The following is a 27,456-nucleotide window of genomic DNA, read 5'->3' on the forward strand; positions in this document are numbered from 1 at the left end:
CAATGTTCATAAATTAACTGGAACTGTGTTTGCGAGCAGAAATGTACAGGGCAGAAACCACGAGTCTGCAACTACCAGCAGGCCTCAGGTGACCCAGATGACTCAGAGTCCCCAACAAAGGATGAATGCAAGGTGTTTCACACCTTGTTGGCGTTGTGGAGGCTTCCATTCAGCCTATTCATGCCGCTTCAAAGGGTATGTTTGCAAGAGCTGTGGAACAATGGGGCACATCCAACGAGCTTACAAACAAGCTGCAAGCTCTGCAAAACCTGCTAACCACCACGTGGCAGAGGAGGATCAGTCCTTGTTGGATCAAAGCAATTTCAAGTCTCAGATGCTTAAATACACAGGGTACACACATTTTCGACGAAATGTCCACCTATAATGCTAAATGTAAAATTGAATGGCTTACCCGTAGCCATGGAACTGGACACTGGCACTAGCCAATCCATCTTGAGTAAAAAGATGTTTGAGAGACTGTGGTGCAACAAGGCATTCAGACCAGCCCTGAGCCCCATCCACACGAAACTGAGAACGTACACCAAAGAGCTTATCACTGTCCTGGGCAGCGCCATGGTCAAGGTCACCTACGAGGGCACGGTGGACGAACTGCCACTCTGGATTGTCCCGGGCGATGGCCCCACACTGCTTGGAAGGAGCTGGCTGGGCAAAATCTGCTGGAACTGGGATAACATCCGAGCACTATCGCATGTCGATGAGGCCTCATGTACCCAGGTTCTTAACAAATTTCCTTCCCTTTTTGAGCCAGGCATTGGAAACTTTTCCGGGGCGAAGGTGCGGATCCACTTGGTCCTAGAGGCACGACCCATTCACCATAATGCGCGAGCGGTACCTCACATGATGATGGAGAGTGGAAATCAAGCTGGACAGGCTGCAACGTGAGGGCATCATCTCCCCAGTGGAATTCAGCGAGTGGGCCAGCCCGATTGTTCCAGTACTCAAAAGTGATGGCACGGTCAGGATTTACAGCGATTATAAAGTAACTATTCATCGTTTCTCGCTACAGGACCAATACCCGCTCCCTAAGGCAGACGACCTATTTGCGACACTGGCAGGAGGCAAGACGTTCACCAAGCTCGACCTGACTTCGGTCTACATGACGCAGGAGCTGGAGGAGTCTTCGAAGGGCCTTACCTGCATCAACACGCACAAGGGACTGTTCATCTACAACAGATGCCCGTTTGGAATTCGGTTGGCTGCAGCGATCTTCCAGAGAAACATGGAGAGCCTACTCAAGTCGGTACCACGCACGGTGGTCTTTCAGGACGACATATTGGTCACGGGTCTGGACACCGCCGAGCACCTACAAAACCTGGAGGAGGTCCTCCAGCGACTGGATCGTGTAGGGCTGCGGCTGAAGAGGTTGAAATGCGTCTTCATGGCAACAGAAGTGGAGTTTTTGGGGAGAAAGATCGCGGCGGATGGCATTCGGCCCACAGACGCCAAGGCAGATGCTATCAGGAACGCGCCCAGGCCACAGAACATCACGGAGCTGCAGTCGTTCCTGGGACTCCTCAACTATTTTGGTAACTTCCTAATGGGGTTAAGCAACCTTTTAGAGCCCCTACATGTGTTATTGCGCAAAGGTGAGAACTGGGTATGGGGAAAAAAACAAGTAATATCTTTTGAGAAAGCCAGAAACATTTTATGCTCCAACAAGATGCTTGTATTGTATAACCCGTGTAAAAGACTTGTGCTAGCATGTGACGCGTCGTCGTACGGAGTCGGGTGTGTATTACAACAAGCTAACGTTGCGGGGAAGTTGCAACCTGTCGCCTATGCTTCCAGGAGCTTGCCTAAGGCCGATAGGGCCTACAGCATGATTGAGAAAGAGGCATTAGCGTGTGTGGTCTGGGTAAAGAAAATGCATCAGTACCTGTTTGGCCTCAAATTTGAGCTGGAAACCGATCACAAGCCCCTCACATCCTTGTTCGCTGAAAACAAGGGATAAATACTAATGCCTCAACCCGCATACAAAGGTGGCTACTCGTGCTATCAGCATTAACTATACCTTCCTCCACTGGTCAGGCACCGAGAACTGTGCGAATGCTCTCAGTCGGCTACCATTGCCCACCACTGGGGTGGAAATGGCGCAGCCTGCAAACTTGTTGATGGTGGCGCAGCCCGCAGACTTGTTGATGGTCATGGAAGCGTTTGAAAATGATAAATCACCTGTCACGGCCCGCCAGATTCGGACTTGGACCAGCCAAGATCCTCTGCTGTCCCTAGTAAAAAACTGTGTACTGCATGGGAGCTGGGCCAGCATCCCCGTTGAAATGCAAGAGCCAATCAAGCCGTTCCAGCGGCGAAAGGACGAGCTGTCCATTCAGGCAGACAGCCTGTTGTGGGGTAACCGCGTAATGCTACCAAAAAAGGGCAGGGAGACATTCATCTCGGATCTCCACAGCACACACCCGGGTATAGTAATGATGAAAGCGATAGCCAGATCCCACGTGTGGTGGCCTGGTATCGACTCTGACTTAGAGTCCTGTGTACGGCAATGCAGTGTATGTGCTCAGTTAAGCAACGTGCCCAGAGAGGCACCACTAAGTTTGTGGTCCTGGCCCTCCAGACCATGGTCGAGGATCCATGTCAACTATGCGGGCCCGTTTCTCGGTAAAATGTTCCTGGTGGTGGTGGATGCTTTTTCAAAATGGATTGAATGTGAAATAATGTCAGGAAGCACCGCCACCGCCACCATTGAAAGCCTGAGGACCATGTTTGCCACCCACGGCCTGCCTGACATACTGGTCAGTGACAATGGGCCATGTTTCACCAGTGCTGAATTTAAAGAATTCATGACCCGCAATGGGATCAAACATGTCACCTCGGCCCCATTTAAACTAGCCTCCAATGGGCAGGCAGAGCGGGCAGAACAAACCATCAAACAGAGCCTTAAATGAGTCACAGAAGGCTCACTCCAAATCCGCCTGTCCCGAGTACTGCTCAGCTACCACTGGAGACCCCACTCGCTCACAGTGGTGCCCTCGGCTGAGCTACTCATGAAAAGGACACTTAAAACCAGACTCTCGCTGGTTCACCCCAACCTGCATGATCAGGTAGAGAGCAGGCAGCAGCAACAAAATGTAAACGATGGTCGCGCCACTGTGTCACAGGAAATTGATCTGAATGACCCTGTGTATGTGCTAAACTATGGACATGGTCCCAAGTGGATCGCGGGTACAGTGATAGCTAAAGAAGGGAATAGGGTGCTTGTAGTCAAACTAGACAATGGACAAATTTGCAGGAAACACCTGGATCAAACGAGGCTGCGGTTCACAGACTGCCCTGAACAACCCACAGCAGGCATCAACTTTTTCGAGCCCACACACACACCCAAAGGATCAACGACACCACGCCGGACCAGGAAATCGAACCCATCACGCCCAGTAGCCCAGCAAGGCCAGGCTCACCCAGCAGCGCTGCAGGGCTGCAGGGCCAAAAACACGCCAGCCCAGCGAGGGCACAGCCAACACACCAGAACAGACATTTGTATCGAGGCGGTCCACCAGGGAAAGAAAGGCTCCTGACCGCTTCACCTTGTAAATAGTTTTCACTTTGACTTTGGTGGGGTATGATGTTGTGTATCTGTAAAGCATGCACTCCCATGTTCCGCCACCAGGGAGCTCATCCCCTGAATTCCCAAGGGATCCCAGCATTCCTTGGGAGCACTGTATATAAGCCGGCCCCTAAGGCCTGTTCCTCACTCTGGAGTGTCTTATTAAAGGCTGAGGTCACTAACCTCCCTGAGTGCAGCCTCATCTGTGTTAGGAACACAATACCCTCAAAGCCTCCTTGATAAAATGCAACATCCCCATCAACACCTGGGAGTCCCTGGGCAAAGAACGCACTAAGTGGAGGAAGAGCATCCGGGAGGGCATTGAGCTCCTCGAGTCTCGTCATCGAGAGCATGCAAAAAGCCAGCGCAGGCGGCAGAAGGAGCGTGCAGCAAACCTGACTCCCCACCCACCCTTTCCTTCAATGACTGTCTGTCCCACCTGTGACAGAGACTGTAATTCCCGTATTGGACTGTAGAGTCACTTGAGAACTCACTTCAAAAGTGGAAGCAAGTCTTCATCAATTTCGAGGGACTGCCTGTGTTAATGATGATGGGTACCCTGAATCACATTCGCTTCACGTGTGGTTCCCTGTTGAGGATGCAAGATTGGTGAATTTATATTTTAAAACCATGAAATCAAAGTTGTGAATCACTGCAGTTTGGTTTGCAATTTAAATTGCTCACAGGGGTCATATTTTATTAATTACACAGAAGTATGATGATAGTAATGCATGCCTTAATATAGCTTTATCCTGGGAGTAGCCCAGTACTCCAGCTGTACAGTGTGGCACTCACAGCCTTGACACACATTCAAGCTCTAATACCCTGAACAAGCGAGCTTTACAGATATTTTGTGGCTGCAACATTGAGCAACTCATGGTAGCTAGATATAGGGAGGCATTTCCTTTCTTAAGCACAAGACCTGTTACAGGAGCACGTGAAATGGCATTGATAATATCCATAGAGACGTTTAGATAGAGAATGCATCAGTCTCTCACCTGGAGTACTCTGTGGTGGCAGGAAGGCAGGGCAAGGATATAAAGCAGAGTAGAATTACAACAGTTGTGATTTTATCCTAATGAAACGGATAAATGGTTCCAGCGACAAATAGAGTAAGAAGAATACAACTCCTGGGCCAACTTAGCTCGGTGTATAGCACTCTCACCTCTAAGTTAGATGGTGAATTCAAGCCCTGTTCTGGAATGTGAGCATGTAATATAGGCTGACACTCCAATACTGTACTAAGGATGTGCTGCATTGTCAGAGGAGTTGTCAATTGGATGATTCTTAAACCATGGCCTCACCTGTGTGTTTTGGTGATTCAAGTGGACAATGAAAATCACACGTTACTATTCAAAGAAAAGCAGGATATTCTCCCAGTGCCCTAACCTGCAGTCCTCCCTCAACCATCACCATTAAAAACAGATAAACTAGTTACTCATTTAACTGATGTTTACAAAATCGTACTGTGCACAATACAGCTACTGAGTTTACCAATATAACAGTCAAAAGTAATTTGAGACGATTTAAAGAGATGTGATAAAATGCTTTCTAAATGCAAACCTTTACCCGAAACTAAATATACAGTGCAATGCATCAAATACGATAGCTTGAAAAATATGCTGTAATGGATAAAATCCTGTGCATTACATACAGTCGATTTGTAATTCTCAAAAGGCTTCAATTTAACAATATATTATGAACACTTTTCCAGTGCATTTAGTAAAGACATAAAATGCATTGCTGTATGTTCACCAAAATTCTGCTTTTTCCATTCATTGCTTTGTGTATTTTTCCTCCATTTCTGTCTCTTCTCAGCCATTCCCCAACTTGGATGAGAAAAAGGAAACTTGCTCCCAGGCACTCAGGAGCCAAATACAAGGAGGCCATGAGACTGGTGAGGCTGACTTCTTATGCTGTTTCCCCCTCTTCCATCTTGTGCTGAACTCCTCCTCCCAACAACACAGAGATCTAGACCAGCAGTGTAGAAAATCACAGGCAAGAACCTGTGACCTACCAGATGGCGGGCAACAGTATCCTGTGTTTTCACAATTGCTAATAAGAAATGCCATTACTTTGATAAAAGTTGAAGTGCAGTGGCAGATGAGCTGTGGAGCAGTCAGTTGTCAGGGTTTTGGAGCGGCGTGCTTCACACCAGATACCACTTTGGGGACACCCTGCTGACAGGAAATCGCAAGCAGTGTCAGTGTCACAACACACAAATGAGAAGCATGTGGAAGACCACAGAAAGCCTGACTATCAGCATTTATATGTAAGATTTGCTCAACGGTCATCTTTAAACCCCTTTTTCTGTCCCACAGTTATCAATGCAGCATATTTGCTGTTTTTATGGTTAATCAACTTTTATACTTGGCTACAACTGCCATCTTGTGGCGATGCAGAAAACAGCAGCTGAAAATAATTTAATCTTCTGCAGACTCTGCTCTCCAGTGAACAAACTAGGTTACTACAATGTACTCATCTTTGTATATGCTGTAATGTAATTTTCAAACAGAAATACTTGTGAACAATATATAAATTTGAAACTTGCAACATTAGCTTTACGAAAAAGAGATTGAGATAATGGCCTGAATATCCACAGCTGTTTCGACACAATCCCGCAGTACATTTGGCGGGAGTCTGCCGGAACATAGGAATAGGAGTAGGCCATTCAGCCCCTTGAGCCTGTAAATTAGATATGGCTAATCTGTATTTCAATTCCATTTATCTGCCGTTGCTCCGTATCAACACCTGGAACACCTGGAAACTGAGCCAGGATCCAGGTACACTTGGATCTCACAGCCTTTTGTTCAAGTATTTGGCATAGCCTGTTGGGGGAGAGGGGATTTTACATGGCCCAAAAATGACCATTGTCATAAAGGGGCAGAGCTGGATGTGGGGATTCCCTACATAGGGAGTTCACATACCCCAGGCCATCAGAGGGACCCAGCATATGGTTGGTGTATAAACACCTGCTCAAACCAGAGGTACTTCTCAAGTCTCAGTGGAAGTAGGGCCAACTTGGAGGCTCCGGCTTTGGCTCCTGAAGATTTATGGGGCAAATTTAAAAATATATATTAAAGTGGCCCCTTACATAGGGGGCGAGAGGGCGACTGATAATTCTTTCCAGGTGAGGGAAACTGCCACAGCTCTGGTTCAGGAACTTTTATGCTGGATTTTCTGGCCTTCCTGTTATGGTCAATGCCCAGATGTGGTAAGGTGCCCACCACTGGTATGCAAATAAGGGAACATCCCCTTTATCCTGGAATGTGTGCCAGGGTCAGTAGCAGAGGTTCCCTACAGATGCAATCCCCGATTTTTGGTGCCACTGAATTATCTTAAATGGGAAAACATTTTGCATCAGGTTTGCTATCACTAATGGCTTATTTTTTAACCTGATTAGTATCACTGCATGAATAAGCTTGCTTTAAAAGAGAAAATATAACCCAGAAAAATGAACTAAATTTGTACTTTAATGATTTATTCGGCTTTGCACTATATCACTGCACCTCAACTGAACCACATTATTAAACCTGTTTTTAACAAAACTTCCATTACAGAAAGGAAGCATTCAAACTCCCAGCAGTACGCTTTTTGCCACGGGTGCCTTACAGATCAGTCCAACTCTCATGCAAATAATTGCAGCAACTCTGTGATCCATGCAAGCTGCTACCTGAAGCATGTCACCTGCACTGCTCTGCATGCGAGTGGGGTCCAGAAGCTGCAGTGAAAATACAGGACACGAATGAAGGTATCTCCTACAAGGCAGATAATATCTTCTATAATGTTTTACTAATAATACACACTTCATTGAATATTTATCATTCCTTCTACTTTAAATTGTCATTTACTGTGGTAGTACAAAGAATGAATCATACAAAATACATACAAAAACTCAAAAACCAGCTCACTGAATAAAATCCTGCTTTCCGGCAAAATTCGATTATCTTCAGTACTGGATTTTGTGGGTTACATGTTCCTTGAACTGTGCTTTTATGCCTCCTGCTCCCACCCCACAGTATATGTTTTGCTGAGACTGTATAGATTCCTTAACTCTCCCAACCCTTTTCTGGTGGATGATTTCCCCCTTTCCTAACTTTGAAATTGTAGCGATATTCCTTCCTATTTTATATATAAACTAATTTTACCCTCTGCTCAGAGCCATTCCTTGCCCCTTCGTTAAGAATCAAACTTGTTTTTTGGCCTGTCTAATTCCTAGAACTCTGAGCAAAAACAGTATGGTAAGCACTCTGCGTGAGATTTATGATGGTGATACATGTATGGGGAGTGGGGGGGATGACTCGTTAAGAATGTTTGCTTTCCTCTCCATCTCCTATTCTAACTGACCTCTGGAAAATATTCTGACCATCTGTCCTGCCATTACCAGTTTCAGCCCTTTCTTTGCTCACTCTAAATGGTGATAGGATTCTGGTCATGCAGCAAGGGTACAGACCTGCAAAGATTTGATTAACTAGGCAATCTTGAGAGTTCAGGAAATCCTGCCCTACTGCATACCGCTCCAAATCACTGTAGGAATAGGATCAGCAGCATTACATTACACTGAGGCAGAGGAAAGGTTAACTGACTCTCCCATCCAGGACTGTGAAACAGCTTGCAGCTCTGACATTCCTATTCAAGTATAGATTGAACCTCTCGCTGGATCAGTAAGTAAATTCCCTATTTGGTGTGGTACTCAGATATAGAAAGCCAGAAAGGTTCAAGTTCAATCTCTGACCTATGCTGTTTAATCATTCCAACCAGGACACTGGGAGGATGGGAGTACTAGAATTGATCTCAGTGCCCTCGACTAGAGAGGGGAATGAAAAAAACAGATACGGTTTCCCAAGTGACTTATACTGGAAAATACATTGTGGATGGCGAGGAAGGACAGGATTGGACGAAGCAATGAAAGCCCTTCACAACTGGTTATCTTGCTGAGGCTCACTGTCCAACAAAAATCATGTACCAGCGAGTGTCTGGCAGTTGTTGCACTATAACCCGGCATAATTACACAGGATTACATAGGATATATGACACATAAACAGGCTATTCAGCCCAACCAATGCATGCTGGCGTTTATGCTCCACTCGAGTTTCCTCCCATCTTTCCTTATCTAAATCTATCAGCATAACCCTCTATTCCCTTCTCCCTCACATGCTTGTTTAGCCTCCCCTTAAATGCATCTATATTATTCGCTTCAACCACTCTCTGTGGTAGCGAGTTCCCCATTCTCATCACTCTTTGGGTAAAGAAGTTTCTTCTGACTTCCCTGTTGGATTTCTTGGTGACTATCTTATATTGATGACCTCTAGTTATGTTCTTCCCCACAAGTAGAAACATTCTCTCTATATCTACTAAAACCTCTATTAGGTCACCCCTCAGCCTTCTTTTTTCAAGAGCAAAACAACCCAGCCTGTTCATCCTTTCCTGATATGTATACCTTCACATTTCTGGTATCATCCTTGTAAATCTTCTCTGCACCCTCTCCAGTGCCTCTTTATATTTTTATAATATGGCGACCAGAACTGCACGCGGTACTCTTAAGGGGCCGAAATTGGTCGATACCGATGGTCTGCCCATTTCGCAGCGGTCTGTTGTTTCATACCGCCGGCATAACGCCGAGACTGAAGAAGGCAAAATTGGTGAAAACATTTTCGGCGTTATGTTGGTGGAATGTCAGGGGTCTGCATCGGGCGGTATGCATCTTAGTGGTTGATCAAGATCCACTCTCTGTTCGATGGGCGGTGCAGCACGGAACTGCGCATGCGCAAAATTTTTTTTTTCCTATTTTTTCCAACAAGCGTTTTACCTGCGATTTCGGGGGTCGGGGTCACCCGCGCATGCGCAGTGAGTTGAGGAGGAGAGAGAGAGCGCGAGAAGTAGCAGCAAGGTAATCGAAGGCCAGTGAGTTTGAAAATAGATAGCACAGTGGAAAAAAATTGGTAGCAACTAATAATTATTCAGTTTCAACAAAAGAACAGCTACTTAAGAAGAGAAAATTAATATCCAGAAGAAAACTATGCCAATGTTAAAGAAAACATCCAAGCGCAGGAATATCGAGAAGGAGGGGAGGCTGAGGGTGCCTGCCTTCAATGAAACGGAGTTACCTGCCCTTCTGGAGCACAACACAGAGAGCTACTCCGACCTCACCAAGGGTGGTCGTGGAAAGCCCCTCCCAAAGAAGTACAAACGAATTTGGGACGAGATCAGGGAGGATGTGTCCTCAAAGTACGATGGTACCCACCGGGGAAAGGTGCTGTAAGAGGTGGAATGACCTGGTGAGGGTTGCAAGAGTAAAGTAATGATTTTATTTATGCCCCTCCCCCACGTGCTATATACCATGTAAATATAGGTTCAGTATCATATGGATGATGCGATTTATCTTAAGGTTACGGCGATGTACTCGTGCTTTTCAGGCAATGACAAGAGGTTCAACATAGTGCTTTGTGTGTGTGTGTGTGTGTGTGTGTGTCTGTGTCTGTGTCAAATGGATTGAAGATTTATACTTTCATTTACTTTCCTTTCTGCAGAGGAAGACATCTGCAATAGCGGCCAATCAGCGTCGCACGGGGGGTGGCCCCACAACCCAGGAGCCGCTTACAGATATCGAGATCCATTGGTTGGGGATAGCAACCGTGCCACCACCGGCATAGGAGCTGACACACTCACACAAGATGGTAAGGTGAATAAAATGCAATCTGTGTTGCGGTCCTCTCATGTCATGTAATCTAACTGTAACTAATGTTGGCCTCATGTGATGTACTGGAATGTTGGGGGGCATGTAACGCAATTCATATATGTATTCTGTCTGTGATATGTAATGCAGTACTGTAGCAGTGGTGGACATTTAAGTAAGACTGCGCGAGGTCACTGTACTATGTACTCATGTAACCCTCACCCCCCTTCCCTGTTGCCAAGCTTTTTAAAATGTTGTTTTGTACTTCCAGACTCCAATGATTCAGGCCACAGTGACACCGACGACAGACGCACTGCCTCCACCTCTGGCGTCACCCAGCCCTCTCCTGACGAGGAAGAGGAAGAGGAAGAAGAACAGGAAGAGCCTCTGATCCAGCAGCCAGTGGAGGTGGAGCTGGTGTTGGAGACGGAGGAGGATGCACCAGCTCCATGTGGGACAGCTGGAACATCCTCCACCACCACGGAGTCTCTATTTATGGGATTCCCCCATGAGTCCGCTGCATCTGCTGGACCAAGCCGTGCGCAGCAAGGCACCCCAGTGTTGCAGCGCCTTTGCCGCAGTGATGGAAGTTGGTGCAGTAAAGGTCAGTTGCTTTAGGCGTGTACCAGGACATGGTGTGTCTGTCACAGGCCAGCATCGACATAGGTCGAGAGCTGCTCAAGGCCATGACTACAACAGCCACTAACATTGCAGCTCTATCAGAGCAGCAATCGAAGGAAAGGTTGCATATGATCGCCGCGATGGAACGAACCGCTAACGCCATGCGGCAATCGACAGGATCGGGACATGGCCGGAACCCCCACGTGCTATAGTAGTCAGGTTGACAGCGTCTGTGGCTGAGGAGCTGACATCATCTCCCAGCTCTGAAGCCTCGCCTTCCACAGTGCGAGCTTCTCCTGACGTCCCAGATATTGCGCCTGCAATGTCTCACACCCCACCACCCCCCCGACCCAATGACGGCAATGGCACTTGAGGTGCGGTACTGGACGGCGGCTTGGTATATACCCGGAGAGTTCCTTGCCCACGGGCACTGGGAAAGGGAAGGGCAGCAGTTAGAAAGGGAGGAATAGTCCCAAGGGTGGTATACCACGCGGCTGTAGTAGGGGCAGAGGCCATGGGCGGGGAAAGTAATGGGTTTGTTATTAACGTTATAAAATGTTTGTTAAAATTGGTATTAAAGCTTTGTAAGTTTTGTTAAAGTTTTTATTAAAGTTATAAAAACAGTTGTTAATTTTTACAAAGTTTGGAAATTGTTGTATATTTTTAAAATTTTTAGATAAATGTTTGAATTGAATTTAAGCACTCTTGTACAGTGTCAAACTTTTGGGGTAACAATCATCAGGGTCCAAAAACACAGCTCTCCACATTCAAGCAAAGCGTTCATTTATGAGTTGCTGACGTAACAATTTTGCAGTGGCATACGCTCCACGTGCTCTCCGCTGTGGTATTGGGGTTGGTGCCATGGGTTTATCTGCAAGCTCCTCGTCATCCTCCTGCCCCTCAATGTCCTCTTCTTCCTCCTCCGTCTCCTGCACTCTCTCCTCAGGTGGTCCCACAGTCCCCTGTGGCAGTTCCTGTCCCACATGATTGCTAAATTATTCAACATGCAGCACACCACAGTGAACTGAGCAACCTGCTCAGAGTGGTATTGCAGCCTGTCTCCCGAGTGGTCCAAGCAGCTTCAGCACTCCAATTGTCTTTTCAATTATGTTACGTGTGGCTTTTATTGTATCATTGCTTGGGTTTTGTGTCAGGGTTCCTCAGGGAGGTCAAGAGCCAGGTAGCGAGGCCATAAGCTTTGTCACCCAGCATCCAGCATTAACCTTGCGGCTCATACTTTAACAGGTCAGACACAGTGCTCTCCCGCAAGATATGCGCATCATGGATGCTCCCTGGAAAGTTGGCATTCATGCCATTATGCGCTGTGTATGGTCGCATACCAGCTGCATGTTGAAGGAGTGAAATCCCTTACGGTTTCGGTACACCTCTGCCTCCTGTAATAATGCTCGCAGGGCAATATGGGTATAGTCAATAGCACCCTGCACCTTGGGGAAGCCAGCAATGCATGCAAATCCCAAAGCCCTGTCACTTTGAGCCTCCCTCGTCATTGGGAAGTTTATCATTTCCATCCGGTGTGCATACAGTGCTTCGGTTACCTGTCAAATGCACTGATGAGTAGTGTACTGAGAAATACAGCATATGACCCCAGCTGATGATTGAAAAGAGCCACATGCATAAAAGGAAATTGCCACAGTCACCTTCATCTTGACAGAGAGTGCAGTAATGTTGGTGGTACTGGGCTGCAGGTCTGCCTTAATGAACTGGCAAATCTCAGTGATGACCTCTTTTCGGAAGCGCAGCCTTCAGACACACAGTCGATCGGTCAGGTCCAAGTAGGAACACTTCTCCCTGAAGATCCTTTGCGGGTAAGGCCTCCTCCTCCTCCTCATCATTCTGTGACCTCTTCCATGAGCCTTATAACTCTGCTCAATAAACTTCCTCACATCTGGTTCCTCCATTAGACAGGTTGTCATCAATACAGGCTGAGATAACACAGGCCCCATTCTTTTTAAACCTCCACAATATTTTTCGATCAAAAAAAATTAATAAAATGCCTTTCTATCTTAATAATTTACTCACATAATATTAAAGATACGTTTTCCAATGAAAATCGCACTCTAAAATCACTTTTCACCTCAGAGATACAGGGCTCAAGTTTTGGCCTGAGTTGCTCCTATTTTTTTGGAGCAACTAGTTTAGAATGGAGCATCTTAGAAATTGCAATTCTCGGCATTTAGTTTGCTCCAGTTCTAGGGAGTTAGAATAGGTTCATTTTAGAACAGATTTTTTTTTCAAAAGGGGGCGTGTCCAGCCACTTACGCCTGTTTTGCAAGTTTAGGCAGCGAAAACTTACTCCAAACTAACTTAGAATGGAGTAAATGTAGATTTTTGTACGCTCAGAAAAACCTTACCTACACTTATAAATCAGGCGTGGGGGGGAGGAGTTTACAAGCATTAAACACTTCACTTTTACAAATAAAGAGCCATCATCAATAATAAATGATAAATAAATCAATAAATCAAAAAAAATTAAAAAATTAAATCTATAAAAAAAATAAAAAATCAATCAATAAATAAAAAATTATTTCTACTCACCTACTGCAGCACCGGGAGCCCTCCAACAGTGTGCTGGGACGCCCCTCCCCCACCCCCCAGTGTCTCTCTCTCTCTGTCTCTGTCAGTGTCTCTTTCTTTGTCTCTGCCAGTGTCTGTGTTTCTGACAGCGAGGGGTGGGGGGAGAGAGGGGGGATGGGGGTGAGAAGGAGGGAGGGGGAAGGAGAGGGGGGGAGGGAGGGAGGGAGAGGGGGGAGGGAGGGAGAGGAGGGAGGGGAGGGGAGAGGAGGAAGGAGAGGGAGGGGAGAGGAGGGGGAGGAGAGGAGGGGAGAGGAGGGTGAGGAGAGGATGGGAGAGGAGAGGAGGGGAGGGAGAGGGGGCGAGGGAGAGGAGGGGGAGGGATGCAGAGGAGGGGGAGGGAGCGAGAGGGAGGGAAGGAGAGAGGGGAGGGAGGGAGGGATAGAGAGGAGGGAGAGAGAGGAGGGAGGGGGAGGGAGGGAGAGAGGGAGGCGGAGAGAGGAGGGGGGAGAGGCTGAATGGGCCGGGCCGCTGAGGCTGAACAGGACGGGTTGGGCCACCGATGATGACGACACTTCGGGCGGGGGGGGGAGAGAAGAGGGGAGAAGAGGGGGGAGGGAGGCGGGGGGAAGGCTGAACGGGAGGGAGGGAGGAGGGGGAGGGAGCTGAACGGGAGGGAGGTCTGAGTCTCAAAATTCGCCCGGTGAGCCCATTCGGCCAGGGCTAGGGTCGGGCCCCTCCCACGCAGCCTCGGGGGCCTGGAGCTACTGCAGATGTGTGCACACTCTAACGCGCATGTGCAGAGGTCCTGACACTGTTTTCAACGCCGGGATCTGGCTCCGCCCCCGACCTTGTGCTGCGCCACGCCGAGCACGAAGACGTCCTGAGGAGACCGGAGAATCACAAGGTAAGTTTTTGGCGTCCTTTTTCTTCCAGAAAGTCGGCGCACCTTATCAAGCTGCGCCGTTTTTCCAGAGGGCGGAAACATGGGCCCACAGAGCTGCTGCTTTAGCTGACAGTTCCTGATTTCTAAAATGGCGGCTCCATGCACTCCGCTCATTCCTGGCCACTTACCATCGCGTAAAACCACCTTTTCCAGGACGGTATACAGGTCCGGTGGTATGTCGGTGGTATGCGATGAAAATCGCATTTTTTGGGTGGTTTGTGGGCGGTCCTGCACGGCGGATAATATGTCATTGATGAATATTCCGCCGAGCGGTCTGTCAGCTGTATGTAGCTGTTTTCTCACGAAAATCGCCCTTTTGGGCAGTACGCCGGCGGTCCACGGGCAGCATGTCGACCAATTTCGGACCCTAAGTGTGGTCTAACCAAGTTTCGATACAGGTTTAGCATAACTTCCCTACTTTTCAATTCTATACCTCAAGAAATAAACTGAAGTGCTTAGTTTGCTTTTTTTTTTACGGCTTTGCTAACCTGTGTCACAACTTTTAGTGATGTGTGTACTTGTACTCAAAAATCCCTTTGTTTCTCTACCCCACCTGGACTCGCACCCTCCAAGTAATAAGTGACATCCCTATTCTTCCTACCAAAATGTAATACCTCACATTTATCTGTGTTGAACTTCATTTGACAATTATATGCCCATTCTGCAAGTTTATTAATGTCCTCCTTTAATTTATTGTAGTCCTCCTTGGTATTGATTATGCCCCCTAATTTGGTGTCATCTACAAATTTAAAAATTGTGTTTTTGATTCCAAAGTCTAAATTATTAATATAAATTGTGAACAACAGTGGTCCCAGCACTGATTCTTGTGGAACACCACCACCCACCTCGGGCCACAGTGAATAATTACCTTTTACCCCTACTCTTTGCTTTCTATCTTGAAGCCAGCTAGCGATTCATTCTGCTACTTGTCCCCTGACTCCACATTCTCTGACCTTGTTCATCAGTCTATTATGTGGTACCTTATCAAAGGCCTTTTGAAAACCTAGATAAATGACATATACTGCATTACCATTGACTACTCTCTCTGTTACCTCTTCAAAAAATTCAATGAGGTTGGTCAAGCAAGACTTTCCCTTCTGAAATTCATGCTGACTATTCATTATTATATTTATGGTTTCTAGATGATCTTCTATTTTTTTCTTTAGTAGGGATTCCATTATTTTTCCTACCACCGATGCTAAGCTGACTGGTCTATAATTCCCTGGACATGTTCTATTCCCCTTCTTAAATATAAGTATTACGCGATTCTGCAGAGCCCTGCAGCTCCTTGTCTGTTTGGCGCGGCGCCCAGGGGGGCGGAGCCTACACTCGCGCCGATTTTGTAAGTGGGAGGGGGCGGGTACTATTTAAATTATTTTTTTTCCTGCTGGCAACGCTGTGCGTGCGCGTTGGAGCGTTTGCACACGCGCAGTGTGAAAAAAACATTGGCACTCGGCCATTTTTGTAGTTCTTTGTAGCTGTTTAATTTTTGACACTTTTTTAAAATAAAAGCACATTGCCATCAGCACATCAGCACTTGCAGCCTTCTCACTGTCTCCTTCCCCTCCCCCCCCCCCGGCGGGAAGAACGGGCGCGCTCCTCCCCCCCCCCCACCGCGGGAAAGAACGGGCGCCTCCTACCCCCCCCCCCACGGGAAGAACGGGTGCCTCCTCCCCCCCCCCCCCCCCCGCAGGAAAGAACGGGCGCCTCCTCTCTCTTCCCCCCCCCCCGCGGGAAGAACGGGCGCCTCCCCCCCCGCGGGAAAGAATGGGCGCCTCCTACCCCCCCCACGGGAAGAACGGGCGCCTCCTCCCCCCCCCCCCGCGGGAAAGAATGGGCGCCTCCTACCCCCCCCACGGGAAGAACGGGCGCCTCCTCCCCCCCCCCCCCCGCGGGAAGAACGGGTGCCTCCTCCTCCCCCTCCCCGGCCCGCGGGAAGAACGGGCGCCTCAGGCTGACTGCAGAATTCTCCGTGCCTGAAGCACTTTCACACAGGTAGGAAGATGGTTTATTTAATCTTTTCTTTGCTTATAAATGTTTATTCAGGTTGGATTTATTTGTATAATATTTGTAGAAGTATAAATAAGGATTTATTGTAGAATTTAATGACTTCCCTTCCCCCACCCCCCACCCCCCCCCACCTCGTTCTGGACGCCTAATTTGTAACCTGCACCTGATTTTTTAATGTGTAGATCAGGTTTTTTCAGTTCTACAAAAATCTTCACTTGCTCCATTCTAACTTAGTTTGGAGTACGTTTTCACTGTGGAAACTTTGAAATCAGGCGTCAGTGGCCGGACACGCCCCCTTTTGAAGAAAAAATTCTGTTCCAAAGTAGAACTGTTCTACCTGACTAGAACTGCAGAAAAAAAAATGTGGAGAATTGCGATTTCTAAGATAGACCGTTCTCCACCAGTTGCTCCTAAAAATCAGGCGCAAATCATGTGGAAACTTGGGCCCTATATTCTTTCTTATGCTTTCTTTTCCAGTTCTATTTATATTTAGGCTGGTTACGCTTCTAGTGCCTCTAGTCTAGCGGGGGAGGAGAGCTGATAAAAGGATTTTTGAAAAGCAGTTGCAGCCACCAACTGCTTTTCAAAAATCCTTTTATCAGCTTTCCTCCCCCGCTAGGCTATAGGCACTAGAAGCGTAACCAGCCTAAATATAAATAAAACTGGAAAAGGAGGACAAAGGGTTTAATTAAAAGGGGGGAAATAGAGTACGAGAAGAAGCTTGCCGGGAACATAAAAACTGACTGCAAAAGCTTCGATAGATATGTGAAGAGAAAAAGATTAGTGAAGACAAACATAGGTCCCTTGCAGTCGGATTCAGGTGAATTTATAATGGGGAACAAAGAAATAGCAGACCAATAGAACAAATACTTTGGTTCTGTCTTCACGAAGAAAGACACAAATAACGTTCCGGAAGTACTAGGGGACCGAGGGTCTAGTGAGAAGGAGGAACTGAAGGATATCCTTATTAGGCGGGAAATTGTGTTAGGGAAATTGGTGAGATTGAAAGCCGATAAATCGCCGGGGCCTGATAGTCTGCATCCCAGAGTACTTGAGGAAGTGGCCCTAGAAATAGTGGATGCATTGGTGATCATTTTCCAACAGTCTATTGACTCTGGATCAGTTCCTATGGACTGTAGGGTAGCTAATGTAACACCACTTTTTAAAAATGGAGGGAGAGAGAAAATGGGTAATTATAGACCGGTTAGCCTGACATCAGTGGTGGGGAAAATGTTGGAATCAATTATTAAGGATGAAATAGCAGCGCATTTGGAAAGCAGTGACAGGATCAGTCCAAGTCAGCATGGATTTATGAAGGGGAAATCATGCTTGACAAATTTTCTGGAATTTTTTGAGCATGTAACTAGTAGAGTGGACAAGGGAGAACCAGTGGATGTGGTGTATTTGGATTTCAAAAGGCTTTTGACAAGGTCCCACACAAGAGATTGGTGTGCAAAATCAAAGCACATGTACTGGGGGTAATATACCGAAGCGGATAGAGAACTGGTTGGCAGACAGGAAGCAGAGAGTCGGGATAAACGAGTCCTTTTCAGAATGGCAGGCAGTGACTAGTGGAGTGCCGCAGGGCTCAGTGCTGGGATCCCAGCTCTTCACAACATACATCAATGATTTGGATGAAGGAATTGAGTGTAATATCTCCAAGTTTGCAGATGACACTAAACTGGGTGGCGGTGTGAGCTGTGAGGGGGATGCTAAGAGGCTGCAGGGTGACTTGGACAGGTTAGGTGAGTGGGCAAATGCATGGCAGATGCAGTATAATGTGGATAAATGTGAGGTTATCCACTTTGGGGGCAAAAACGCGAAGGCAGAATATTACCTGAATGGTGGCAGATTAGGAAAAGAGGAGGTGCAATGAGACCTGGGTGTCATGGTTCATCAGTCATTGAAAGTTGGCATACAGGTAACAGCAGGCGGTAAAGAAGGCAAATGGTATGTTGGCCTTCACAGCTATGGGATTTGAGTATAGGAGCAGGGAGATCTTACTGCAGTTGTACAGGGCCTTGGTGAGGCCTCACCTGGAATATTGTGTTGAGGTTTGGCCTCCTAATCTGAGGAAGGACGTTCTTACTATTGAGGGAGTGCAGCGAAGGTTCACCAGACTGATTCCCGGGATGGCTGGACTGACATATGAGCAGAGACTGGATCAACTGGGCCTTTATACATTGGAGTTTAGAAGAATGAGAGGGGATCTCATAGAAACATACAAGATTCTGATGGGACGGGACAGGTTAGATGCGGGTAGATTGTTCCCGACGTTGGGGAAGTCCAGAACCAGGGGATACAGTCTTGGGATAAGGGGTAGGACATTTAGGACTGAGATGAGGAGAAACTTCTTCATGCAGAAAGTTGTTAATCTATGGAATTCCCTACCGCAGAGAGTTGTTGATGCCAGTTCATTGGATATATTCAAGAGAGAGTTAGATATGGCCCTTACGGCTAAGGGGATCAAGGGGTATGGAGAGAAAGCAGGAAAGGAGTACTTAGGGAATGATCAGCCATGATCTTATTGAACGGTGGTGCAGGCTCCAAGGGCTGAATGGCCTATTGCTGCACCTATTTTCTATGTTTCTATGTATAGTCTATGATTCAATGTGCCTGTCATAATTTCTGGGTAATGTGCTGGGAATTATCTCAGGTTCCTGGTCCCCCCTGTAAGCAGTCCTTGCATCCCCTATGATCCAGATTTGCAACTTTTGCTATCCAATATCTAATTAAATGGTAACATAGAAACATAGAAACATAGAAAATAGGTGCAGGCGTAGGCCATTCGGCCCTTCTAGCCTGCACCGCCATTCAATGAGTTCATGGCTGAACATTCAACTTCAGTACCCCATTCCTGCTTTCTCGCCATACCCCTTGATCCCCCTAGCAGTAAGGACCTCATCTAACTCCTTTTTGAATATATTTAGTGAATTGGCCTCAACAACTTTCTGTGGTAGAGAATTCCACAGGTTCACCACTCTCTGGGTGAAGAAGTTCCTCCGCATCTCGGTCCTAAATGGCTTACCCCTTATCCTTAGACTGTGACCCCTGGTTCTGGACTTCCCCAACATTGGGAACATTCTTCCTGCATCTAACCTGTCTAACCCCGTCAGAATTTTATATGTTTCTATGAGGTCCCCTCTCATTCTTCTGAACTCCAGTGAATACAAGCCCAGTTGATCCAGTCTTTCTTGATAGGTCAGTCCCGCCATCCCGGGAATCAGTCTGGTGAACCTTCGCTGCACTCCCTCAATAGCAAGAATGTCCTTCCTCAGGTTAGGAGACCAAAACTGTACACAATACTCCAGGTGTGGCCTCACCAATGCCCTGTACAACTGTAGCAACACCTCCCTGCCCCTGTACTCAAATCCCCTTGCTATGAAGGCCAACATGCCATTTGCTTTCTTAACCGCCTGCTGCACCTGCATGCCAACCTTCAATGACTGATGTACCATGACACCCAGGTCTCTTTGCACCTCCCCTTTTCCTAATCTGTCACCATTCAGATAATAGTCTGTCTCTCTGTTTTTACCACCAAAGTGGATAACCTCACATTTATCCACATTATACTTCATCTGCCATGCATTTGCCCACTCACCTAACCTATCCAAGTCGCTCTGCAGCCTCACAGCATCCTCCTCGCAGCTCACACTGCCACCCAACTTAGTGTCATCCGCAAATTTGGAGATACTACATTTAATCCCCTCATCTAAATCATTAATGTACAGTGTAAACAGCTGGGGCCCCAGCACAGAACCTTGCGGTACCCCACTAGTCACTGCCTGCCATTCTGAAAAGTACCCGTTTACTCCTACTCTTTGCTTCCTGTCTGACAACCAGTTCTCAATCCACGTCAGCACACTACCCCCAATCCCATGTGCTTTAACTTTGCACATCAATCTCTTGTGTGGGACCTTGTCGAACGCCTTCTGAAAGTCCAAATATACCACATCAACTGGTTCTCCCTTATCCACTCTACTGGAAACATCCTCAAAAAATTCCAGAAGATTTGTCAAGCATGATTTCCCTTTCACAAATCCATGCTGACTTGGACCTATCATGTCACCTCTTTCCAAATGCACTGCTATGACATCCTTAATAATTGATTCCATCATTTTACCCACTACCGATGTCAGGCTGACCGGTCTATAATTCCCTGTTTTCTCTCTCCCTCCTTTTTTAAAAAGTGGGGTTACATTGGCTACCCTCCACTCCATAGGAACTGATCCAGAGTCAATGGAATGTTGGAAAATGACTGTCAACGCATCCACTATTTCCAAGGCCACCTCCTTAAGTACTCTGGGATGCAGTCCATCAGGCCCTGGGGATTTATCGGCCTTCAATCCCATCAATTTCCCCAACACAATTTCCCGGCTAATAAGGATTTCCCTCAGTTCCTCCTCCTTACTAGACCCCCCGACCCCTTTTATAACCGGAAGGTTGTTCGTGTCCTCCTTCGTGAATACCGAACCAAAGTACTTGTTCAATTGGTCTGCCATTTCTTTGTTCCCCGTTATGACTTCCCCTGATTCTGACTGCAGGGGACCTACATTTGTCTTTACTAACCTTTTTCTCTTTACATATCTATAGAAACTTTTGCAATCCGTCTTAATGTTCCCTGCAAGCTTCTTCTCATACTCCATTTTCCCTGCCCTAATCAAACCCTTTGTCCTCCTCTGCTGAGTTCTAAATTTCTCCCAGTCCCCAGGTTCGCTGCTATTTCTGGCCAATTTGTATGCCACTTCCTTGGCTTTAATACTATACCTGATTTCCCTTGATAGCCACGGTTGAGCCACCTTCCCTTTTTTATTTCTATGCCAGACAGGAATGTACAATTGTTGTAGTTCATCCATGCGGTCTCTAAATGTCTGCCATTGCCCATCCACAGTCAACCCCTTAAGTATCATTCGCCAATCCATCTCAGCCAATTCACGCCTCATACCTTCAAAGTTAGCCTTCTTTAAGTTCTGGACCATGGTCTCTGAATTAACTGTTTCATTCTCCATCCTAATGCAGAATTCCACCATATTATGGTCACTCTTCCCCAAGGGGCCTCGCACAACGAGATTGCTAATTAATCCTTTCTCATTACATAACACCCAGTCTAAGATGGCCTCCCCCCTAGTTGGTTCCTCGACATATTGGTCTAAAAAACCATCCCTTATGCACTCCAGAAAATCCTCCTCCACCGTATTGCTTCCAGTTTGGTTAGCCCAATCTATGTGCATATTAAAGTCACCCATTATAACTGCTGCACCTTTATTGCACGCACCCCTAATTTCCTGTTTGATGCCCTCCCCAACATCACTACTACTGTTTGGAGGTCTGTACACAACTCCCACTAACGTTTTTTGCCCTTTGGTGTTCTGCAGCTCTACCCATATAGATTCCACATCATCCAAGCTAATGTCCTTCCTAACTATTGCCTTAATCTCCTCCTTAACCAGCAATGCTACCCCACCTCCTTTTCCTTTTATTCTATCCTTCCTGAATGTTGAATACCCCTGGATGTTGAGTTCCCAGCCCTGATCATCCTGGAGCCACGTCTCCGTAATCCCAATCACATCATATTTGTTAACATCTATTTGCACAGTTAATTCATCCACCTTATTGCGGATACTCCTTGCATTAAGACACAAAGCCTTTAGGCTTGTTTTTTTAACACCCTCTGTCCTTTTAGAATTTTGCTGTACAATGGCCCTTTTTGTTCTTTGCCTTGGGTTTCTCTGCCCTCCACTTTTCCTCATCTCCTTTCTGTCTTTTGTTTTTGCCTCCTTTTTGTTTCCCTCTATCTCCCTGCATTGGTTCCCATCCCCCTGCCATATTAGTTTAACTCCTCCCCAACAGCACTAGCAAACACTCCCCCGAGGACATTGGTTCCGATTCTGCCCAGGTGCAGACCGTCCGGATTGTACTGGTCCCACCTCCCCCAGAACCGGTTCCAATGCCCCAGGAATTTGAATCCCTCCCTGCTGCACCATTGCTCAAGCCACGTATTCATCTGAGCTATCCTGCCCGAGCATCATAGCAAAGAACCCTTGCTGTGTATACCATTCACTGTAATTATTAGACTTGCCAGAACATCCATTCTCCTGTCCTTATGGAAGGTGGACTGAAAAGTGCTCTATCAAGATGAGGTACGCCTGCATTTTACTTAAATACATGAATGAACAGAAGCATTTTTCAGAGAGAAATCTGTCAATTTCCTATGCTCATTTCATGAAAAATAATAAAGGCCCAATTGCATTGATGTTTTAGGCATGAGCCCACTTTCAAGCTAGCTAATAGAAACACAGAAACATAGAAATCTACAGCGCAGAAGGAGGCCATTTCGGTCCATTGTGTCCGCGCCGGCCGACAAAGAGCCACACGGCCCTCGGTCAGCAGCCGTAAAGGTTATATATAAACCTATAAACAATGAAAAATGAACAATGGCGGAAAGGTAAAGAGCATCCAGCCCAACCAGTCCGCCCCATACAACTCGACACCACTTGCACTGAAACACTCTATATTCTACACTCCACCCCAACCGGAGCCATGTGATCTCCTGGGAGAGGCAAAAAAACAGATAAAAACCCAGACCAATTGGAGAAAAAAAAAATCAGGGAAAATTCCTCTCTGACCCATCCAGGCAATCGAAACTAGTCCAGGAGATTACCCTGGCCGTATTCGATTCCCTGCAGTACTTACCATTGTATCTGCGCCAGTAAATGAGCGGTTATCCAGTCTATCCCACTTACCAGCTCTAGCTCCATAACCCTACAGGTTACGGCACTTCAAGTGCCAATCCAAGCCCAGACCCGCACAACCCTCTGCGTGAAGAAACCTCCCCTCAAATCCCCTCTAAACCTTCCACCAACCACCTTAAAACTATGCCCCCTCGTAACTGATCCCTCCACCAAGGGAAATTGGCCCTTGCTATCCACTATATCCAGGCCCCTTAAAATTTTGTACACCTCAATGAGGTATCCGCTCAGCCTCCTCTGTTCCAATGAGAACAAGCCCAGCCTATCCAATCTTTTCTTATAGCTAAGATTCTCCATTCCAGGCAGCATCCTAGTAAATCTCCTCTGCACCCTCTCTAGTGCAATCCTGTCCTTCCTATAATATGGCGACTAGAACTGCACGCAGTACTCCAGCTGTGGCCTAACCAGTGTATTATACAACTTAAGCATAACCTCCCTGCTCTTGTATTCTATGCCTCGGCAATAAAGGCAAGCATTCCGCATGCCTTCTTGGACAGCTTATCCACCTGGCCTGCTACTTTCAGGGATCTGTGGACAAGTACTTCAAGGTCCCTTTGTTCATCTACAATTTTAAGTGGTCTACCGCTTAATGTGTATACCCTTTCCTTATTAGCCCTCCCAAAGTGCATTACCTCACACTTCTGTGAATTAAGTTGCATTTGCCACTGTTCTACCCACCTGACCAGTAGATTGATATCCTCCTGCAGTCCATGACTTTCCTCTTCATTATCAACCACACAGCCAATTTTAGTGTTGTCTGCAAACTTCTTAAACATACTCCCTATATTCAAATCTTGATCATTGATGTATACCACAAAAAGCAAGGGACCCAGTACTGAGCCCTGCGGAACCCCACCGGAAATATCCCTCCAGCCACGAAAACATCCATCAACCATTAACCTTTGCTTCCTACCTCTAAGCCAATTTTGGATCCAAATAGCCACTTTGCCCTGGATCCCATGGGCTTTAACCTTCGTGACCAGTCTACCATGTGGGACCTTATCAAAAGTTTTACTGAAGTATATAGACACCATATAGTGTGCACTACCCTCCTGGTAGTACTACGCACTACCCTCCTGGTTACCTTCTCAAAAAATTCAATCAGGTTAGTCAAACATGATCTTCCCTTAACAAATCCATGCTGACTGTCCCAATTAATCCTTGCCTTTCCAAATGTAGAATAATCCTGTCTTTCAGGATTTTTTCCAATAATTTTCCCATCACTGAGGTTAGGCTGACAGGCCTGTAATTACTCGGCCTATCCCTGTCTCCCTTCTTAAGCAAAGGTACCACATTAGCAGTCCTCCAGCATCATGCCCAAGTCCAAAGCGGACTGGAAAATGATGGTCAAGGCCTCTGCTATTTCCTCTTTTGCTTCGCTCAACAACCTGGGATGCATTTCATCCGGGCCTGGGGACTTATCTACTTTCAAAGCTGCTAAACCCCTTAATACCTCCTCTCACACTATGTTTATTTCATTCAGAATTTCACACTCCTTCTTGATAGCAGTATCTGTATTGCCCCTTTTCTTTGTGAAAACAGACAGAAAGTATTCATTAAGAAACATACCAACATCTTCTGCTCCACACAAAGATTACCCACATGGTCTCTAATAGGCCTACCCTTTCTTTAGATATATTAAGAGCAAGAGGATACCTATAGAACATCTTTGGGTTTTCCATGATTTTACTAGCCAAGAATTTTTCATGCTCTCTCTTAGCATTCCTAATATCCTTTTTAGTTTTACCTCTTAACTTTCTATATTCCTCCAAAGATTCTACAGTATTTAGCTGTCGTAATATGACATACGCTTCCCTTTTTTTCTTTAAGTCCCTAGCCAGGGGGCTCTAGAATTGTTATTCCCATCCGTTTTCTTTAAAGACACATATGTTTGGCCTGAGCCTCCTGAATCTCCTCCTTGAATGCCTCCCACTGTTCCGACACTGATTTACCCACAAGTAGCTGTTTCTAGTCTACTGTGGCCAACTCACTCCTTAACTTCGCAAAGTTAGCTTTTCCCCAATTTGGGACTTTTATTCCTGGTCTATCTTTGTTCTCATCCATAACTAACTTGAATCTGACTGAATTATCGTCACTAGCACCCAAGTGCTCTCCCACTAATACCCCTTCAACCTGCCCAGTTTCATTCATCAAAACTAAATCCAAAACCGCCCGCTCTTTTGTGTTGGGCTTGTTACATGCTGACTAAAACAGTTCTCTTGAATGCATTTAAAGAATTCCTTACCCTCTATACCCTTCACACTAGATTTGTCCCAATCAGTATGAGGATAGTTAAAATCCCCGGTATTACTGCCCTATGGTTTTTGGACTTCACAGCAATTTGCCTACATATTTGCTCCCCTATCTCCCTCCCACTGTTTGGGGGTCTATAATACACATCCAGCAGTGTGATTGCCCCATTTTTATTTTTCAATTCAATCCATATGGCCCCATTTGATGATCCCTCTAACATATCATCCCTCCTCACCGCTGTAATAGTTTCTTTAATCAATACCGCGACCCCCCCACCCCGTTTTACCCCCCTCTCTGTCTTGTCTAAAAATCCTGTAACCAGGACTATTTAGCTGCTAAACCTGCCCCTCTTTCAGCCATGTCTCTGCAATAGCTATAATGTCGTACTCCCATGTGTCTACCTGTACTCTTAGCTCATCCGCCTTATTCGCTATACTCCTTGCATTAAAGTATATACCAGAGTCGGGGAGCGGGAGAGCAAGGAGGCGGAGCAGCGTCAAGCGGGCAGTTCAGAGGAGGAGGCCCATCAGCAGCAGTCGGGGAGCGGGAGAGCGAGGAGGAGGGGCAGCGTCGAGTGGGCAGTTCAGTGGAGCAGGCCAGCTGGTGCAGCTGCAGCAGGGAGGCAAAAAAGTAGAAAGAAATCGAAAGGTGACGTCACAGCCAAGGGGGCAAGTGATTGGCTGGTGATTGGTAAGTAGTTTTTCTTTTTCTTTTCTTTAGCAGTAAGCAACCTTTATAATTGTTGTTGCCAAATTAAGTTTATCTAGGGGTTAAGTCATGGTAGAAGAGCTCGGACACGTGTTATGCTCCTCCTGTACTATGTGGGAAGTCAGGGATGTTTCCATTGTCCCTGACGACTACATGTGCAGGAAGTGTATCCAGCTGCAGCTCCTAACGGACCGCATTGCGGCACTGAAGCTGTGGGTGGATTCACTCTGGAGCATGCACGATGCTGAGAATGATGTGAAGAGCACGTTTAGTGAGTTGGTCTTACCTCAGGTAAAGGGTACACATAGAAACATAGAAACACAGAAACATAGAAAATAGGTGCAGGAGCAGGCCATTCAGCCCTTCTAGCCTGCACCGCCATTCAATGAGTTCATGGCTGAACAGGAAACTTCAGTACCCCCTTCCTGCTTTCTCGCCATAACCCTTGATCCCCCGAGTAGTAAGGACTTCATCTAACTCCCTTTTGAACATATTTAGTGAATTGGCCTCAACTACTTTCTGTGGTAGAGAATTCCACAGGTTCACCACTCTCTGGGTGAAGAAGCTTCTCCTCATCTCGGTCCTAAATGGCTTACCCCTTATCCTCAGACTGTGACCCCTGGTTCTGGACTTCCCCAACATTGGGAACAATCTTCCTGCATCTAACCTGTCTAAACCCGTCAGAATTTTAAACGTTTCCATGAGGTCCCCTCTCATTCTTCTGAACTCCAGTGAATACAAGCCCAGTTGATCCAGTCTTTCTTGATAGGTCAGTCCCACCATCCCGGGAATCAGTCTGGTGAATCTTCGCTGCACTTCCTCAATAGCAAGAATGTCCTTCCTCAAGTTAGGAGACCAAAACTGTACACAATACTCCAGGTGTGGCCTCACCAAGGCCCTGTACAACTGTAACAACACCTCCCTGCCCCTGTACTCAAATCCCCTCGCTATGAAGGCCAACATGCCATTTGCTTTCTTAACCGCCTGCTGTACCTGCATGCCAACCTTCAATGACTGATGTACCATGACACCCAGGTCTCGTTGCACCTTCCCTTTTTCTAATCTGTCACCATTCAGATAATAGTCTGTCTCTCTGTTTTTACCACAAAAGTGGATAACCTCACATTTATCCACATTATACTTCATCTGCCATGCATTTGCCCACTCACCTAACCTATCCAAGTCACTCTGCAGCCTCATAGCATCCTCCTCGCAGCTCACACTGCCACCCAACTTAGTGTCATCCGCAAATTTGGAGATACTACATTTAATCCCCTCGTCTAAATCATTAATGTACAATGTAAACAGCTGGGGCCCCAGCACAGAACCTTGCGGTACCCCACTAGTCACTGCCTGCCATTCTGAAAAGTACCCGTTTACT

General features: G+C 46.6%; 1 protein-coding gene across 4 annotated transcripts in view; it reads right to left on the reverse strand.

The window, feature by feature from the left end:
- Nucleotides 1-27,456, reverse strand: part of kiaa0586 (KIAA0586 ortholog) — an 800,223-nt gene that overhangs the window by 50,809 nt on the left and 721,958 nt on the right. Inside the window, exon 32 of one of the 4 annotated variants that reach the window (XM_070879137.1) lies at nt 7,095-7,338. The exons of the other annotated variants lie outside the window; for them this stretch is intronic. Coding sequence (XP_070735238.1) covers nt 7,250-7,338 — 89 coding nt within the window. The 3' untranslated portion in view covers nt 7,095-7,249. Of the gene's footprint in view, nt 1-7,094; nt 7,339-27,456 lie in introns of those variants that run through there. 4 annotated transcript variants of the gene reach the window in all.

The sequence above is a fragment of the Pristiophorus japonicus genome, chromosome 4, assembly GCF_044704955.1.
Source record: "Pristiophorus japonicus isolate sPriJap1 chromosome 4, sPriJap1.hap1, whole genome shotgun sequence".
NCBI lineage: Eukaryota > Metazoa > Chordata > Chondrichthyes > Pristiophoridae > Pristiophorus > Pristiophorus japonicus.